General features: G+C 41.6%; 2 protein-coding genes across 2 annotated transcripts; one reads left to right on the forward strand and one right to left on the reverse strand.

Annotated features, from left to right (window-relative positions):
* The first annotated feature begins 481 nt into the window (after positions 1-481).
* cfl1l (cofilin 1 (non-muscle), like) lies at positions 482-2,938 on the forward strand. The gene is made up of 4 exons (XM_070916321.1): positions 482-632; positions 1,760-2,046; positions 2,162-2,238; positions 2,340-2,938. Exons 1-4 carry the CDS (start codon positions 630-632, stop codon positions 2,471-2,473), a joined length of 501 nt encoding a protein of 166 aa, XP_070772422.1. The 5' UTR covers positions 482-629; the 3' UTR covers positions 2,474-2,938.
* A 1,530-nt stretch (positions 2,939-4,468) lies between these two features.
* Positions 4,469-15,327, reverse strand: rrbp1a (ribosome binding protein 1a). Its single transcript, XM_070915783.1, has 26 exons — positions 14,403-15,327; positions 13,094-13,248; positions 12,833-12,955; positions 12,027-12,179; positions 11,697-11,815; positions 11,305-11,458; positions 10,228-10,366; positions 9,903-10,084; positions 9,771-9,805; positions 9,607-9,682; positions 9,446-9,483; positions 9,254-9,335; positions 9,111-9,151; positions 8,940-9,018; positions 8,761-8,853; positions 8,551-8,637; positions 8,371-8,460; positions 8,191-8,283; positions 8,033-8,083; positions 7,861-7,941; positions 7,305-7,388; positions 7,019-7,096; positions 6,321-6,404; positions 6,096-6,191; positions 5,080-5,223; positions 4,469-4,998 (listed from the first exon to the last, which is right to left on the reverse strand). Exons 1-26 carry the CDS (start codon positions 15,325-15,327, stop codon positions 4,960-4,962), a joined length of 3,321 nt encoding a protein of 1,106 aa, XP_070771884.1. The 3' UTR covers positions 4,469-4,959.
* Between the last annotated feature and the right edge of the window lie 1,899 nt (positions 15,328-17,226).

A 17,226-nucleotide genomic window follows, 5' to 3' on the forward strand; every position in this document is an offset into this window, starting at 1 on the left:
AGGTGGTTAATATGTGTAATGTTTACTTGGTAGAATTGGATAGAAACCAGTCATGTTTTTGTACATCTCATTACCGACTATGACTAATAGAATCTGATGGTGGTGTAACATCTCACTCTCCCCAGGTAAATAGATAAATCATTTCAACATATCTGAGCACTCATCCTACCTTTTACCTTATAAGGCCACTGAACTGCATCTCAGCTGCAGATGAGTTAAATATGTGGACAGGTTTGTTCAGGTTTGTTCTCCATATAAGGGTGTTATGTGCCGCTCCCACCCATGACTGGCTCAAGCTCACCTGGGGTTTTACCTAAAAAGGAAAATCTCTACCTCTTCCAAACGTAAGAAGACGGAGATGGTGACAAAAATGTTTGTAATGTGCCAGACGATGAAGCACATATATCCATTGTGATTTAAGCTTCAAATGTAAATGCAAATGCTGAGGTTGCAGCGGAAACTGTCACACCTGGGAAGAGTGGGGTGGGACTACTTTTGGAGGTGTGCACATTTACGCCGGCTCCTCCTCTATGAGTCAACCTGCTCTCCTTCCTCATGACCCTTCAGCATTTTGACTGCTGCTGCCATTTTTTCTCTGCTGCCTGTTTCCTTCACACATCAGAAGCAAAATGGTGAGTAGCTTTCACAAAGGTTTGACTTGCACTGTGTCAGTTAACAACTTCTTCTTTGTGATTTGTGTGCCCCACAGGACATGTAATCTAGAGCTGATGAGTGCCATTTCCTCATTGTAATAATATGCGTAAAAAAAAGAAGTGTAAACTCAGTTAAGTCTGATTGTCAATATATCTAAAGTGTAAGATTTTCATTTGACGTTTCTTTGAGTGAGAAGAGAGTTTGGTGTTTGAAAGGGCTTGTTCAAGGTGTGGTTTTGCCTCCAAAATGGAGGGAGCTTTGTTCGTGCTTCAAACTTGTTCTGAGAGAATCCCTTGGGGCGGTCTTTCTTGTGCTAACTTGTTCCACAATGGCTGGAATGTGACAGAGCCAAAGCCTTGAACATTCATAGGGAAGCTACACCCCTGGCATGTTACTGCTGAATAGCTGGTAGACTGTTTGCACACTGAATTGCCTAAATAGCATTAACACTTCACTCCAAGTCTAATTTTGAAGAACTTCCTGTTTCTTCACCTTTTTTAGTTCTGCTTTGTGTCTCAAAATCAAACTACATGTGAACAATGTCTGCTCAAATATGAGCTATGGCCCAAATATCACCAAAGGGCTCAAACTGATACTGTCTTTTTATCATTCTCTCATTTTACAAGAATGTATACACTTAACTGACAAATTAGACTTGGTGCTGAATTTATTAAATCCCATGATTCAAATGATATGGGAGTAGTCTGCTTTGTCACTAAATGAATTTGTCATAAAATGAAATTCATCCATTTGCATCTACTCTCATGACATACGGTTCTTATCGTCCTTCAAAATACAAAATCTTACAGTTGCAACCAAATTTAGGTAACTAAGTTATAAATGCAATTGTGCAAAAGTGCATTTTTTTTGTCTTTTATGTTTCTCTTATGTTCTGTCTTAAGGCATTATGTAACTTAAAATGTGTGGAACATTAGATACATTTTGAATTCATTAGCTCACGACACTACCTGTGACCTGTGGGGTTAATACCCGCCAAAGAGTACATCTAATAAAATGCCATTGTGTCAACAAAACAAGTCTTAGACGATAGGTTTGATTGCCTTTGGGATATTGACAGGTAATGTCTTGCGTTTTCTCCAAACAGTCGTCCGGAGTAACAGTCGCTGATAGAGTGAAGGATATCTTCCAAAACATGAAAGTAGTGAAAGCTGATGATGATCAGAAGGAACGGATGAGACTGGTGGTCTTTCACATCTGTGGTTCTTGCATTGACATCGAAAAGATTTACCGGGAAAAAGATCTGGAAGACACGGATGTCTTCAAGTTCTTCCTGGGTCTGCTGGATCCTGACCACTGCTGTTACATCCTGTATGACTGCCACTATGAAACCAAGGAATCGAGCAAAAAAGAAGACCTGGTCTTTGTGATGTGGTAGGCCCTTCTATTGCAATTGAACCATAACAACCAGTCTTACGTCAGACACATATTCTTGGGTGTATGAATACTTGTGTTGAACACTTGGGATAATGATTTCTCTTCATATCAGGGCTCCTGACACGGCACGCATTTCACTTAAAATGAGCTATGCTAGCTCAAAATCAGCCATGCGGTCAGTCATTGACGGTACGTTAATTTTTTTTCATCACATTAATTTGTCTTTCCTAGACATTGATATCAAATGAGTTCAAGTTGAATGGTGTAACTAACTCTTATGTCTTCAACAGGTGTCAAACATCAGATGGAGGTGCATGAGCTCTCAGACTGCAGCGACAGGGATTCTTTTGCATCAACAATGGGAAAAAACGTAATCACACTTGAGGGCCATCCCGTGAAGCCTGTATTAACAAAAACGATTTGAGAGGATAGCGGCAAAGTTTCCAAATCGACTGTTTTTTGGATTGGTTCAACAAAGCTTAAAGGGAAGGGTTGGGCTCTGGATGTGATTAGACTCCTGTAACATAAACCTCTGATGTTTGAGCCCTGCTAAACTAACCAGTCACACCAGTTTGGCTGTGAAATTAGTCATTATTCAGTCTTTTTTTTCCCTCATTCTATGACATATCCATACATTAATGATACTATTGTCTGTCACTTGACTCTTGGCGCATTTGCTGCATACAGCTATATCCTAAATATCCTAATGGACATCCTACTAGAGTTTACTGGCTCAAAATGGCTGGGGCTATAGGTTTTGACATAAATCTGTTTTTATAGACTGTTACACTTTGATGGAAACTTTTTACAAAGAAAAAACTAAGTTACACTGATATTGCAGCAGTAGTTGCACTGTCTGAGTATTGTTGAATAAATTCAATGCAACCAATTGTACGAGTGTGTGCCGTTTTTTTTTTTTTCCACCTTTTAAAAAAAACCCCAAAAAAAACCAATAAAAAAACCCCCATTAGTTACTGATTTGGCAGAGCAATTAGAAAGGTTCTGTCCTAGATAGGTGACATTATCAACTTTAGCCCACTAATCAATGGTCAGACCCATATTTACTGTTGGTGTCTAGTTAGAACAGATGAAGGCTACAATTAACAGGTAGCTGGGGGGTGGTCTTAGCGCCTGGATGTATACCACAAGTATTCTTCCTTCAGAAAACCTCGGGTCTGTCAGTGTCAGACTTGGGAGGCCAGATTTACTGGGTTAGCCAGATTACTCATTATTCTACACCTGCAACGCAACCAGCATCACCATTAAGTTTCAATAAATAGTTCAACGTTTTGGGAAATGTGCTTATTTGCATTCTTTGGCAAGAGTCAGGTGAGATTGATACCACACTCGTGTTTGTTTACTAATTATGTAGCTGGAGCCAGCAGCCAGTTAGCTTAGCTTAGCATAAATACAGAAAATGGGGCTCTGTCCAAAGGTAGCAAAATTCAGTTGCCAGGCAACCAGCAGAGAATTGTTTCTTTGATTTCTGTACGGATTTTAAAAAACAAGATATAACATTCATTAGTGGCATTTAGGGGTGTGGTAGGTGGATTTTGCCACCTTCAAACAGAGCCAATCTAGCTGTAGCTTCAGATTTACCACAAAGACATGAAAGTGTTATCAATGTTTTCATGTAAGTCTCAACAAGAAAGCTAATAAGCATCTTACCCAAAATCTCAAACTACTCCTTTCAGTTTAGTTTTCTTCAAAAGTGAAGACAAATGTTAATCCATTAGATATTCACACTATAGTGAATTGCTTTTATTTGGTAACTTTTGTGCTGTTCCTATTTTTTTTCCATTTTACTAATGACTATTTATATAATGTTTTAATGGACATTTCCCAAGTGGACCAACTGTTCATCTGTTGTGTTTGAGGAAAGACAGCTTGACATCATGCCTGAAACAAAACCATACATGGCTGTTGAAAAAACCCACACACAAGCCCTTGTAATACACTTCCTGGTGTCTGTAACACAGTGATGCAACCTGAACCTTACTGTGTGAAAAGCTGCCATTTTTAACAGGCTTCAGAAAACACTAGCCATGTTTTTAAACAGATAACAGAGATTGGAGCTGCTATAGAGTGTGCTATGCAGAGAATGTATATCCCTCCATTTTGGTGCATGATATGCAGCGAGGATGTCGCTGTGTAGAAACCAAGACCGTTCTCCACACAGCAGAGTTGAAACAGGTTTTTGCGAACAGCTTTTTACCCTGGCAGGATAGGTTAAAGTCATGCAGACCTAACCTGTGTTAACTTTTAAGCGTCATGAGGCAGACATACAGTGCAGTGTTTGATTCACACCGGATCTGAAACTATGTCAAAATATAACCTACTCACCATAGCCAAATTTTTGCTTCCTGCCTGCATTTCACTGCACCTCTACAGCAACTGCGACACAGACACTGAACAGGAATTACATAGAGCTACACTGTAGTTTATTCATTCATACAAATTCGATGTGTGTTATTGGCAGCCAGCTACAGAGGAAAGCAGGCCCTAAAGGTAATGAAACACTGAACCATAAAAATGTTCCCATCATTCATCATCATTCAACCACATAGAAAAGATACAAAGTAATTGCACAGGTTGATGTACGTCTGACGTACAATCGGTTTCCCTTTTTAACACTGAACTATGGGGAAATGTTTGGAATATAAGGCAGGGGGATAAATAACTTCTGACATAGCCAGAATTGTTGATGGAATGTGGGCTTCAAAAAAGATTGTAGCAGGATTATCTCCTCTAATCTTACTTTGAAATGTTCATTATATCAAACATTTGATTCCTACAGCTGCAACAAATGCAATCAACTACAGTACAAGAAAAAATTGTTTTGGAATGCATAACTATGGTAATCATAAGGCATATTTGGCAGTTTCTTTGTAGTGTCTGCAGTTCTTCCTCTCAGACGGACGTTCCTTCCTTCAACTCCACGTATTCTCCCTTGAAAACAAATGAAGAAAAGATTAGACAGTTTGAGATTGGAAATGTGTATGTGTGGTCTTACCATGTCAGTTGTCTCACCTTGCCTTCCAGGTGCTCCTGTAGTGTTCTCACCGTGTCTCTCTCTTTGGTCAGCTGTTCCTGAGTGGCTTTGAGAAGCTGCTGGAGCTTGGTGGCTGCTTGGCCCAGGTCTTTGGACAGCTTCTTCTCCTTCTCCAAGCGCTCCTATTCCAACAGCGGTAGCAAACATTACCTCAAAAGCACTGAGCAAAAATGAGACTCAATATGGAGACCCAAAGCGTTCAATATTAAATAAACAAGACATGACATAAATATAAACTACATCTTGTAACCATGAAACCTGTAAAAACTCAGCTCATTATTATTAAATATGATTTGTTGCATGAACTTTATTGCAGGTCATTTACATTTTTTCCCAAAGTCGATATATGTTGCAGCGCCATTTTTTCACCAATGACCATTCTGTTTCATTGTATAATTTTTCATCACAAAGTTTATCTGTCAAGACAAACAGGGCAGAGCCAGTTACGTAAATGACTCAGACCGACGCAACAACCAAGTGGCATTATGAAATAAACTGTCATTAGGAAAAATGGTGTGAGGTAAAAACAGACTTTGAAATAGGACATTTTGGAAAAAAACTGCTTGAATTAAATTCAATCAACCTGCAATAAACTCTACTGTAAAATAAGCAAGATAATAATATGAATGAGCTGAGCTTTAAAAATCGTTTGAACTATTGCTCAAATTCATGGTTATATATTTTGTCTATATTTATTCACATTATCTATTTTGTAATGTATTCCTTCTTATTCAATATTTAACATTTGAGCCTCCATAAATCAAGTGAGGACGAGTGCTCTCCAAAGACCTACTGCTTGAGAAAATAAAAGCTCTCCATCTGTCACAATGATCAGCACAACTTCAATACATTTTTGAATCAGTGTTCAACTATGAAGCTGATAAGTATGCTTCGTTTCTTTTTAGGAGCAGGGCCACCTGTCACTCTGAGGTAGTCTGCAGGGTATGAGATTTATAATAATCCAGCACGAAGAAAAAACTATTTGTTACCACACCTTGAGCTGAGCAACATCTTCTTCAGCTTGTGGTGACTCTGCAGAAACCTTCAGAAGATCCAGCTGAGCCTGAAGTTCTGTTATAGTCTTCTGGGCCTGGAGGTTGACAACACACACACACACACACACACACACACACACAGACTGATGTTATCCACTGAGAGGTTATTAATCACCCTCTGGGCATGACAAGACTAAAAAGAGTGCATAGACGATGGCTGCTACCTGCTCGCACTCTTCCAAGAGCTGCTGTCTCTGAGCCACCTCCTCCTGCAGCTTCTCAGTTGTCTGACTCAACTCGTTCTGGACCTGATGGCAGACAAAAATGGCACCCAATAAAGATAGACACAGACAAATGGCTAACACACTGCATGTGTGTATCCAAACATTCTTGTGCCAAAGCAGCAGCACTACGCACCAAACACCCACACGCGCACACACACACACACACACAAAAGCTGCTCGACCTGTGTGCCAAGTTAGTTGCTTCTCAGACTGACTATATCAGGAGAAAGACTACAAGTCAAACACAAACTTTCTGTTGCTGTTAAGAATTGCACAAACAAATATCTGAAAACAAAAATGAGTAGTGAGCATGCCGAAAAAAGGTGAGAAGAAGCAGTGGTTAGAGTTATGTCCACTCAGTCAGTGCAAACAGTTGTTAGCGTAAACAGCCACTGTGTCAGAGGAGTACTGGACAGACTGGAAATACAGCACTTCTTTATCAGTCATGCATTACACAGTGTCCGTGTACCGTGGCCACACCCTTGATTAGGGACCAGGGTAAGAGTAAGAAGTCAATAACAAATTTAATTTTGGGATTTTCTCTTAAATTGAACCAGGCTCATTTGAGAAGTAATCAAAAAAAAAAAACTGTCCAGTACTCTCTGAAAGGAAGAGAAGGGTGACCTTGGCACCCTGACCTGACTGGGTTGAGCCTCAGATGGGCCATTCTGTTCTCGCTGAGCCTGCATCGTGATCTCGCCCAGCTGCTCTCTGACCTGAAACAGGAAGCCGTCGCCGGTTACATAACCACACGTCACGGACACCTCACCTTGTTGGTTGTGTAGGAAGGATCTCCACAAATGTCTTGACATGCGCCATCTCATAAATAACATCTCATCTCAGTGACACAGATACATTGGATACATGAACATGTAAGTATTTGTGTCTGGAGGATGGGGAAGCAAGTGAAGTCAGTAAAGTCACCTGTGCAAGCTCCTCCTTGTGTGCCTGGGTCTCCTTCTGGGCCACATCCAGCTGGCTCTGACACTCTGACAGCTGCAGCTTCAGCTGAATACAGAGCAGATTAGAAATGAACAGATGTCAGACAGGTATGTTTCAAATGCACCACAAGAGGGCGATAACTTCAAATGTGTTTCTAGGATTATATCAAGTATGGATTGCCAATTCTTTACATTGACCACTATTTCTATTTGTTTTTTAAATCATATCATTCAATCAATAAAACATAGAAATGTGCCCTGAAAGGTTGAATCTGGATATTTATCTAAAAACTACCCAAGAGTATAAGCACAACAGTAGTAAGTAGTAAGTACAACAAACAAAAAAGAAATGGCACTCATTGACTGTAATGTTGAAATATGATTCTAAGAATAAATACCATTATAGAAAATAGTTACATTTACTACCTTCTGCATTTTTGAATGCAAGAATAAAACTTCACGCCTCATTAATAGGGAAATACAACAAAACTGTTGCAGCAGTGCCAGTTCCAGTGTGTAGATTTAACCTGCTCATATACCTGCTCCATCTCCTCCGAGGTCTCCTGGTTATCGGTCTGCTTCTCCAGCTGAGCTTCCACAAGCATCATCTGCTCCTTCAACTGCAGAGAAAACCAAGATAAACACTTTTATATAGCAGCACTCACTTGAGGTGAGCTAGCAGGTTAGAAATGAGTGTGGAAATATCCCCACCTGTTCTACACTTTGGTTTTCTGCCTCCAGCTTGCTGGCCTTCTCCAAAGCCTGGTAATGTGTGAGAGGGACTAGGTTTTAAAAATAAGGAAAGGGGACCTGCACAAGGTGAAAACATGTCCAAGTCATAGTGATTTCAAAGAGGCATTATAACTGACCTCCCTCAGCTGTTCCTCTGAGTTAGCCATCTTGGACTTCCAAACCAGCTCTTCTTCCTCCACACTCATCTGCAGATGTTTCAACATTCCTTCCTAAAGGAGTCAAAAATATATATTAAATGAGCTGAATAAATTCACTCCATATTCACACAACTCACAAAACAATTTCACTTCACTTACTGTTTCAGCCAGGACTGTCCTGTACTGTTCACATTCAGCCTGCAGGGAGCCATGGCTCTCCTCAGACTCCTTCAGTTTCTCGAGCAACTCCTGAAACAAAGAAAACACTTTCAGAGCTTCTTCTGCTGGGTTAATTCAAACTAATTCAGAATATGGTAACAGTATACAAATGTGGCTCACAGGCAACGCTGTGCTTGACTGAGACTCCTGGCTCTGCTGGCTGAGAGCCTCCCGAGCTTTCTGCGTAAATACTTGTAACCAGTTGGACTAAGTGAGGAAAAAAGCAGACATACATTATTAATGTGCATATTATTTTACAGAATAATGAGCAAAATCATCAAAATAAAAGATCGTTCAGCAACTCCTCTTATGAAATCCTCTTTTGCCTACCTGCTCGCTCTCTACGGGTATCTGTGGGAAGAGTATCTGTAGAGTTTCTTTGGTGGCAGTTTGAAAAGCTATCAGTTCTGCCATAACGTTCTGCTAAAACAACAGAAGACATAATCAGGAAGATGATTAAGAGCAAAGCAGTCTAAATTGACAAGCCACTGGTGTGTAAAGAGTCTTACTGCATCAGTGGTCGTCTTTTCCCTCACTTCTCTCAGCTCCTCTTGTAGGGATGTGACAAGGGCATCCTTCTCAGTCAGGCTAGCCAAAGAACCACAATAGACAAAACAGAGGTCAAGAACAGGCCTAATAACATGTGAGATGGACCTTTCTTCATATGCCAAGAAATGTACCTGTTCTGTAGTAGGCCGAGCTCTGCAGAGCTATCTGACTGCTGAAACAGAGAGGACATGCAAATGAGTCACTGAGATCAGTTTTTGTTCTGCAGGGTAGCTCTGGAAGTAGAATCGTGCCACACATCAAGAGGTACGCTTACTGGTGTGTTGTTAAGTTGCACCATCTCTTCTTTGAGGGTTTTAAGTTCATCCTGAAGTGATGTGATGAGGCTGGCATCCTCACTAAAAAAAAAGGACACACAATTTGGATAAAGTATAAATTAGCAAAGAACAAAGGTGTGGAAAATCTGTAAGATCTGAGTCAAATAGATGGATAGTGAAAATCACAATACCTCTTATTTCTTTGCTGTAGCTCAACAATAGTGTTCTCCTGTTAGAACAGCAGATTATTTGAGATTAGCAGTGCCACTGTCCGCATCTTTGTATGAATAAAATAATATATATTTCCCATGAATAATCAAGAAGTGATCTAACAGATGTTTGCAACACTTACAGCAGCTTCCTGCTTCACCTGCAGTTGCTTCAGTTCATCGTGAAGTGTGCTCAACTGGTTGTCTCTCTCCTGAAGGCTGCAGAGGGGGCATAGCATTTCAATCAATACATGGAACAGTTCTGGATGCGACGTTGACTCTGAAGACAGGAGGCTCAAACACTTACCCGAGCTTCAACTGTTCCAGTTCTGCAGCGCTCACCTGCCAAATCAGACACGACAAACATCCTTAGAGGTGGCTATGTGTGGTCAAGCGTCCGGCCATTTCAGAAAAGCCAAACTGACAATGTATGTCTTACCTGATTGTTATCATCCTCCATTTTGGTCTGACTGGCCTCCAGCAGTGAGTTGATGGAGGCCGCCTGCTGTACAAGCTGGCTTTTCTCTGCCTGTGTCTCCTCCAACTGTGCAGTGAGGGCATCCACCTGAGCAGAGCGCTCGCTGATCTCAGCCTCCAAACTCCCAATACGCACCTGAAACTCTGCAGGGACAAAGGCCACTATCAAAACACAGCACTCACGACTTATTCCACATTTTACATTCTGTCATACAGCCACTGATATAGCCAAGTCCTATGTCTTAACATCTGGTAACCATTAAGGCCTTGTTCCCCCATTCTCTCACCTGAGAGTGCGCTGCTGTCCTGCTGGGCATTGTCCAAAGTGGCCTGCAGGCTGCTGTTTCTACTCTGAGTAGTTCTGAGCTCCTCGCACACCTCCTCCAATCTCCTCTGTAACGCCTGCTCGCTCTCCGCATGGCTGGCCTGACAATAAAATTGATCAACACTTGTCAAACAGCAGGGGGCAGCAAAGATTCACAAACTTTTCCGACTTGGAGCTGCAGTGACTCACAAGGCTACACATCAGTGCATGTGTCCTGTTTCTGTTAAGTATTCTTAAAATATCATATTTCCACACACTCATAATAGAATTAATCCATCGATGGTCAATCAGTATATCATTTGGCTTGAGGTTGTGCAACAAGAAAATAAAGACATTTTAACAGCATGTCAAGCCAGTTGTATGGATTTGTATTTTAAAGGAAGTGTCTTGTAGGAAGTGCTTTGAACTTGAGGTGATTTTGAGATGATTAGCCTGCCTGTGCCTCTATGACAGACTCAGTCAAAGCAGCCAATTTGTTGATGATGACAGAATGCTAACCACGGTTCAGCAGCATTTGTGTCATTTGAGCATGTCTACATATTGACTGATGGCCTGAACCGTATATACCACATAACACGTTTGAAGACCTTAAACTGCTAGGAGAGATGTTAGTAAATGATTAAACTAAATGAACACTTGACTGTCAGGCAAACAGATAATGTAAGACAGACATGAAAACGGCATCAGACTGTTCCTGCTTTTTCACTGCCAGCTGCAGAGGGCTGCGAGGAGAGGTGCTCGGACATGCACACATTCCAGCTGGTGCTGAGAAGCATTTTCCCTGCAGCCCCATTATTGCATGGCTGCATTCCAGCTCAGCCCTGGGCTCTGTGATTACAAGGCAATTAAACGTCCCATAACATTAGAGGGTTGGGGGGTAGGTGGGAAAGGTCTAGGCTTGCATTTTGTAGAGACTCTAACTGGCTGCTCAAACAAGAAACAGTATTTAAAAAAAAAATTTGTTTCCATGTGGAAACTTGATCACGTCCAATGTAATTTATAATAGATATGATGTGGAGTTCCCACAGGCCAGGCCAACCTGCAGTAGGGAGAGCTGCTTCTCCGTCGCAGAGACTTTGGCCTCCAGCCCTTTCCTGATGTGCTCATCAGCAAGCAGACTTTCTGTCTTCTCTCCAAGTTCCTTGGTTAACTTTGTGCATTCCTGACGCACCTTGGCCAACTCAGCATTTTGTCTGGAGACAGAATGAAAGAAAGACACACAGAAAGAGAGACACAGGGAGAAAAAGTAAGCACACATGCCTCACAGATTTATGAGCCAACCTTCAGGTCTGGTGCTCCGAACATGCCTTTGAATTTGTACACAGTGTACTTAATAGTGACTTTAATATAAATATCAGTATAAAGAGGTCAAATGCATGTCATGTATCACTGCTTCTCATTTACAGTTACAGGGAAACTGTAAACACTTACTTGCTCTCAGCCTGACTCGTGGCTTGATTGAGGGCGTCGCGGAGAATGGAGTTCTCCTGCTGTAGACAGGCCAGCTGGGCATTGGGTCCTTTTTCCAGCTGGTCCTGCAGACTGAGGATCTGTAAAATGAAGTTGTTGTTAAATAAACCAGCCATGTTGGACTCTTACACTTTGGACAGCTGCTTTTAAATCTGTCTCAAGACAACTAATTTCATTAGCAGCCAGATTAGCAGCCACCAGGAAGGCAAAAATTGGGCAAAACACAAACTAAAATGTACTAATCTGATTTTTTACATGAAGAAATTGTAATATTTGTGTACGAGAACTGACCTTTGCATTGAGCCCCTGGGTCTGGGCGACATGGTCCTGGTAACTGGCCTGCATGCGAGCTTGCAAAGCAATCGTTTCTTGCTCCCTCTTACTCAGCTGGGAACTCAGCCTTGTCTCCACACTGGCCACCTTGGACTTCTCAGCAGACAGCTCCTAATAAACAGACAGAACAGCAAGAGAGCAGATTGTAATGTGGCTGCAGCAAAAGAGCAAAGAGCCATTTCAGAATGAAACATCTCCAAAACTATTGCCATGACATTTATTAACGACATCTATCATCAACCGGAGAATGAAGCATAGAAAAGCTTTTCCTCTAGTGCCACTATGATGATACAATTTTTCATTCAACACTTGGTTCAGGACAAAAATAATATGAAAAATAATAAATAGGTTTCTGTGAAATTTGCTGATGATAGTCATGGTCAACAGAAGAACTAACTTTGCCTTTCCTTGAGCACCACCCTTAGTGTTTACTTTACTCTAGTGCCACCTTAAGGACAAAAGATAAAGAAGACTGCAATCCAAATGTCAGTACACATTCATGTTCACCATAGAATTAAACCTTTCAGTTTACGTTACAACATAGCCTGTTCCTCTGCTGCCACCTTCAGGCCGAGCTGCACTTTTTGCCTCATAGGATCTAAGAATAGCAAAGATTTTCATCCATCCAACAATTTTGTTTTCTGATGTAATGAGTACGAGTCTCATAGGGCTGCCAGCATGGCTATAGACCAGACGATGTGTTGTGGCAGGAATTTGCCACCATCTGCAGCTTTATAGACCAGAGAGACACTTGTACGTCTAACCTTGGTGAGTTCTCTGAGACGGTTCTTCGCTGCAGAAGTGTCCTCTTGTTCTGCTGCCAGCTGTTTCTCCCTCTCCTCTAGTTGTTTCTTCAGCATGGCCACTGGGTCTCCTTTCTGAGTGGCCTGAAAACGCATACGAACACAGAAAGACAACACAGATAAAGTGGGTCTTCCTACAAGTCTCACATGCATACAGTGATCATGTGCCTGTACTCTCCAGCTAGTGCCTTTCTCTTCATCATTGACCGCAGGGTCCCATACCATGTGCCAGGTGTCCTGAATGATGCCGACTTTCTCAGACAGGATCTCGATGAGCCTATGAGCCTCTCCCTCACTGAACACCATGCTACTGATGGTGGACACCAGAGCCTTGTAGGGCAGGTACAGAGGAGCATCAGCAGAATCCACAGCTACCACTACAGAGGCAAACACAAAACATTTCAGTGAAACACACAATGGCATAAGATAAGGAATTCAGAATTTATTTCTTGTTTAAAACTAAAAAGCCAGTGGGTTTTAAAGCTCATTAGGCTGTCACGGTGAAGTCTGAATTCCCACACTGCCTCAGAAAAAGGACAAGGATGTGACTTATCCTTTGGGTCTGGGGCCCTGGGCAGCTTCAGATGGCAAAATGATGGGGCACTGTGGCACCAGGCGGAGACAAGCCTCAGGCAAGGGAGAACCACACCCCCCTCTCTACCCATTGTCAGGGCACTGAGAGCCTTTGTCAGCTAACAAAACAGGGCAGTGGTGTTTGGACAAGCTGGCGTGCTCTATGCCCTCCAGAGCTGAGTGCCAGACATTACCCACAACTGCCATTGGCACTACTTTCCACGGATACGCAACTAGAAGTTCATCAGTAGTGACAGGGTATTACTGCCTTAGATTTGGAGCACAAGCGCATGCGACTCAACTGTACGGACATGCCTCCACTCCACCTCCAAATTATTGAAGTTTGAGTGCCCTCACCAGTGTCATGGCTAACGTAGTTCCTGCCTAAACAACCATTTCCAATTCATAGGCGAAGGCTAATTTTAACACTGTTCTAGTGTGACAACACATTGTGGAGAAGGGTTTGTGGGTAAGTGTAGTTTGCAGAGACTTTCAGAAGCACTGATGTGGTCACCACCAGGGTCCCTACACGTCACGCATAACAGCATTCCTGTGCATCAGACAAACAATGACTGCCAAGACCAAACACGCCTCTTTCATTTTTTTTTTTTGAAGGCTGTTAAATTGCTGATTTAAAAAGCCTCATGAATTAGTGTAAGAATGCTGTGTAAGAATTTGTCAGAGGGAAAATTACCAAGCATCTAAAAGATAGTGCTGTACTGCGATTATGGCATAGTAGCCACACTTGAAACTACATTTTATGTGATACCCTTCAGAGCCTTGGCCAAGCACACTTCAGACAGGATTCTAAAGACTGATGAGCTATGTGTATTATCCTCTTCTCATGCCGAGATTATCTGTAGTTTTCTAATAACCACTTCAAAAAACTATAGCTATAATAAAATGTACAGTTACAACTGCAAAATGTTAAGTATATCTCCAGAACATATCTGCTCACCAGGCTCTGTCTTTTTCTTGGAGGCCTTCTTCTTGGGCTCTTGTCCTTTTCCTGCAACAGCAGGAGCCTGCTGAGATCCCACTGGGGGCACTGCCATCACTGGAACGTCTTTAGTGACAGCCTCCAGCACTGGGGCAGTCTTGGATGGAGCTGGTGAAGACTTGGCTGAGGTTGCAGCAGACTTGGCAGGTTTGGTTGACACAGGGGCAGATTTTGATGACGCTGGAGTAGGGGAAGGGGCAGATTTGGCTGATGCAGGGGCAGGAGCCGACTTAACTGATGCAGAGGCAGATTTAGTTGATGCAGGGGCATTCTTGGCTGGGGCAGATGCAGACACAGGGGCCTGGGTTGATACAGGGACTGCAGAGGGCTTGACAGGTGCAGGGGCAGCCACAAGGGGAGCCGATTGGATAGAGGCTGGCTCAATCTTAGCCACCTTCTTCTTCTTCTTCTCTTTAGGTGAGGGAGCAGGTGAGGGCTCAGGAAGAGCAGGGCTAGGTTCAGCAGCAGTCTTGGGCTGGGTGTCCGCTGGGGCTGCAGTTGGTTTAATCTCAAAGGCAGGGACAGGGACAGGCTCAGGGGCAAGAACAGGAGCAGCAGCTACAACTGGGGCAGCAGCAGGCTCAATGACTGTGTCATCCGATTCAGCTTCCTCTTGACTTTTTTCAGGCTCTGGGATCTTTCCATTGGGCTTTTCTTCTTTCTTCTTTCCACGGCTCTTCTTCTCAGATACTTTGTCCTTCTTCTTTTTGTCAGAGCGAGCAGACTGTATATTACCCAACTCTCTGCGTTGTTTAGCCAGGGCCTCCTCATAAGAGGTCTCCTTCATGGAGAAGGTGGAGACAAGAGCAATCCCGAGAGCAGAGATCACCATGAATCCACCAAACACCATTATCCCAAGGGTCTGGGGGTCGTAGATATCCATTGTTCAATTTTAGTTAACCTTAAAAGAGAGTGGCAGAATTTGTAACACAGTTAACAACTAAAAAGATGATTTCTCTAAAACAAAACAAAAAAAATGTAGACAAGCAAAGACCAGTGATGTCTACGTGGGAAGAAAGAAGTTAATTTACTACTTCATAGGTAAGCCAAAACTGTAATATCACCAACAGTATTTCTCTGAAACTGAACTAACAGTAGCTGTATTAACAGAGCAGTTGATGAGAATTGTGATTGCTGCCTTACGGAGAACAACCAAAGCATTTACCTTTAAAAGCCTCAAGGTGTCAGTGTTATCCCCATAAACCTTTGCCTTGAGGCTGAATACACAATGCAGACCAGCAAATCTTATCAGCAAACTGTGTGACTAAACAGCAGCTGCTCAAAACCCACTTGCCATATAGCCTTCCACCTTGAGCAAAACATGTGTTCATACAGCTCAAATTCACCCCAGTCAAATTTCATGCACTGACTGCTTAATTTTGATGTAACTGCAAGCACTGAAACAAATGAAGCCTAAGTAAATATAATCAAATATCAGCACCAGGCTAATTGAAAAGTCCAAGTCAAATCGTTTTGTTTCAAAGGTGTCTTATTTAACAGTTTTAATTTCTTTGCACATCAAAATGATCATTTTGGATTATTACACTGCTGTTTTAAGGTGGCACAAGATGAACTAAAATGCAGTGGTATTTTACTCATCAGCAGAAAGCTCCATTATATAACAAGAAATGTACCGAAAATATTTCTAGAAATCAAACACTTGAACAATGTCAGTTTATGTGTGAGGAGTAAGCATTGTAGTTAATATAAAGATTCTTTTATTTAACAACTACACATGATGCAGATGCTAAAATTTTCAGCTTATCAGCTATCTTAAGATAAATAAACTACTTACACTATTAAAACATCCTAAATATGAATTCATGGAAGGGAAAGAAACCCAAGCCAGTTTCTGGTAACTCTAACCAGAAACTGGCAAAATTCCCAGCAGTTGGCTGGTGGTTAGTCTTAATTTCCTGCCCTGTAAAAATCATCCCTTAAAGGGTCTTTCAACTATCCCTTTAAGGCTCTTAAAGGCACTGGTCACAAACTCGAAGGTTTAGCTTGCAGGGGAGGAAAGTTGGCTGAAAGTGGATGGCAGTTTAGGGACACAAAAACCCCCTCTTTGATTTATTCTTGCAGCACTATCAGTTATATCCTTGTTTATATTATTATATTATGTTATCCTCAATTAGAATATATATAAAAATGCAAAACAAAGACAATGTGAAGCTTTGTTTGTACTGTTTTAAAACAAACCAACATTGTGACATGGCAAAGGAAAACTTTAGCATAATCGAAACAGAGTCCAGAGTCCCTTTTCATTTCAGGGTCTAAAAGACAGAGGCGAAAGGGATGAGTTTGTACTGCCTCCTAATCTGTGATGTCACACATCAGTGCATCTCCACTAAACTGAGAAAGATGATTTAAAGAAAACTAACTAAGATCAAAGTGCAGCTTATGATCCATAAGAGATAGGACTATATGATCAAATTTACTAAAGGTGTAACAGCTACAAACTATATACCCTGTAAGTCTAAAATATGTGGCTTTCATTCATAAGCAATGGAATATCTAAAGGGGGGGGGGGGGGATTAGTACATAATATAGTCTTCAGCTAAAATGAAAATCTATTAACTTTATTAAGCTACGGAGGTAAAATATGTAAATGCATGTTTTCTTTCCTTTAAAGACAATACTTAACTCGCATTACTTTTGGTTTCAGATATATATAATAAATATTCGTACAGAATCACCCATTTTTTATTCCATACTTTAATACAAACGCACTGACTTCCAAGAACTTCCTACATAGTTTATTTAATGTCAAACTAATACTAAA

Source organism: Enoplosus armatus, chromosome 12 (assembly GCF_043641665.1).
Source record: "Enoplosus armatus isolate fEnoArm2 chromosome 12, fEnoArm2.hap1, whole genome shotgun sequence".
Lineage (NCBI taxonomy): Eukaryota > Metazoa > Chordata > Actinopteri > Centrarchiformes > Enoplosidae > Enoplosus > Enoplosus armatus.

What these genes read in the sequence shown, in the direction of transcription:
- cfl1l (XM_070916321.1), top strand. An exon ending in GACCTGGTCTTTGTGATGTG is followed by an intron (nt 2,047 to 2,161) that starts GTAGGCCCTTCT and finishes TCTTCATATCAG; the next exon opens with GGCTCCTGACACGGCACGCA. An exon ending in CATGCGGTCAGTCATTGACG is followed by an intron (nt 2,239 to 2,339) that starts GTACGTTAATTT and finishes TGTCTTCAACAG; the next exon opens with GTGTCAAACATCAGATGGAG.
- rrbp1a (XM_070915783.1), bottom strand. Translation starts at nt 15,327, where the DNA reads ATGGATATCTACGACCCCCAGACCCTTGGGATAATGGTGTTTGGTGGA. An exon ending in TGCAACTTAACAACACACCA is followed by an intron (nt 9,152 to 9,253) that starts GTAAGCGTACCT and finishes TCTCTGTTTCAG; the next exon opens with CAGTCAGATAGCTCTGCAGA. An exon ending in AAGATGTTGCTCAGCTCAAG is followed by an intron (nt 5,224 to 6,095) that starts GTGTGGTAACAA and finishes CTGTTGGAATAG; the next exon opens with GAGCGCTTGGAGAAGGAGAA.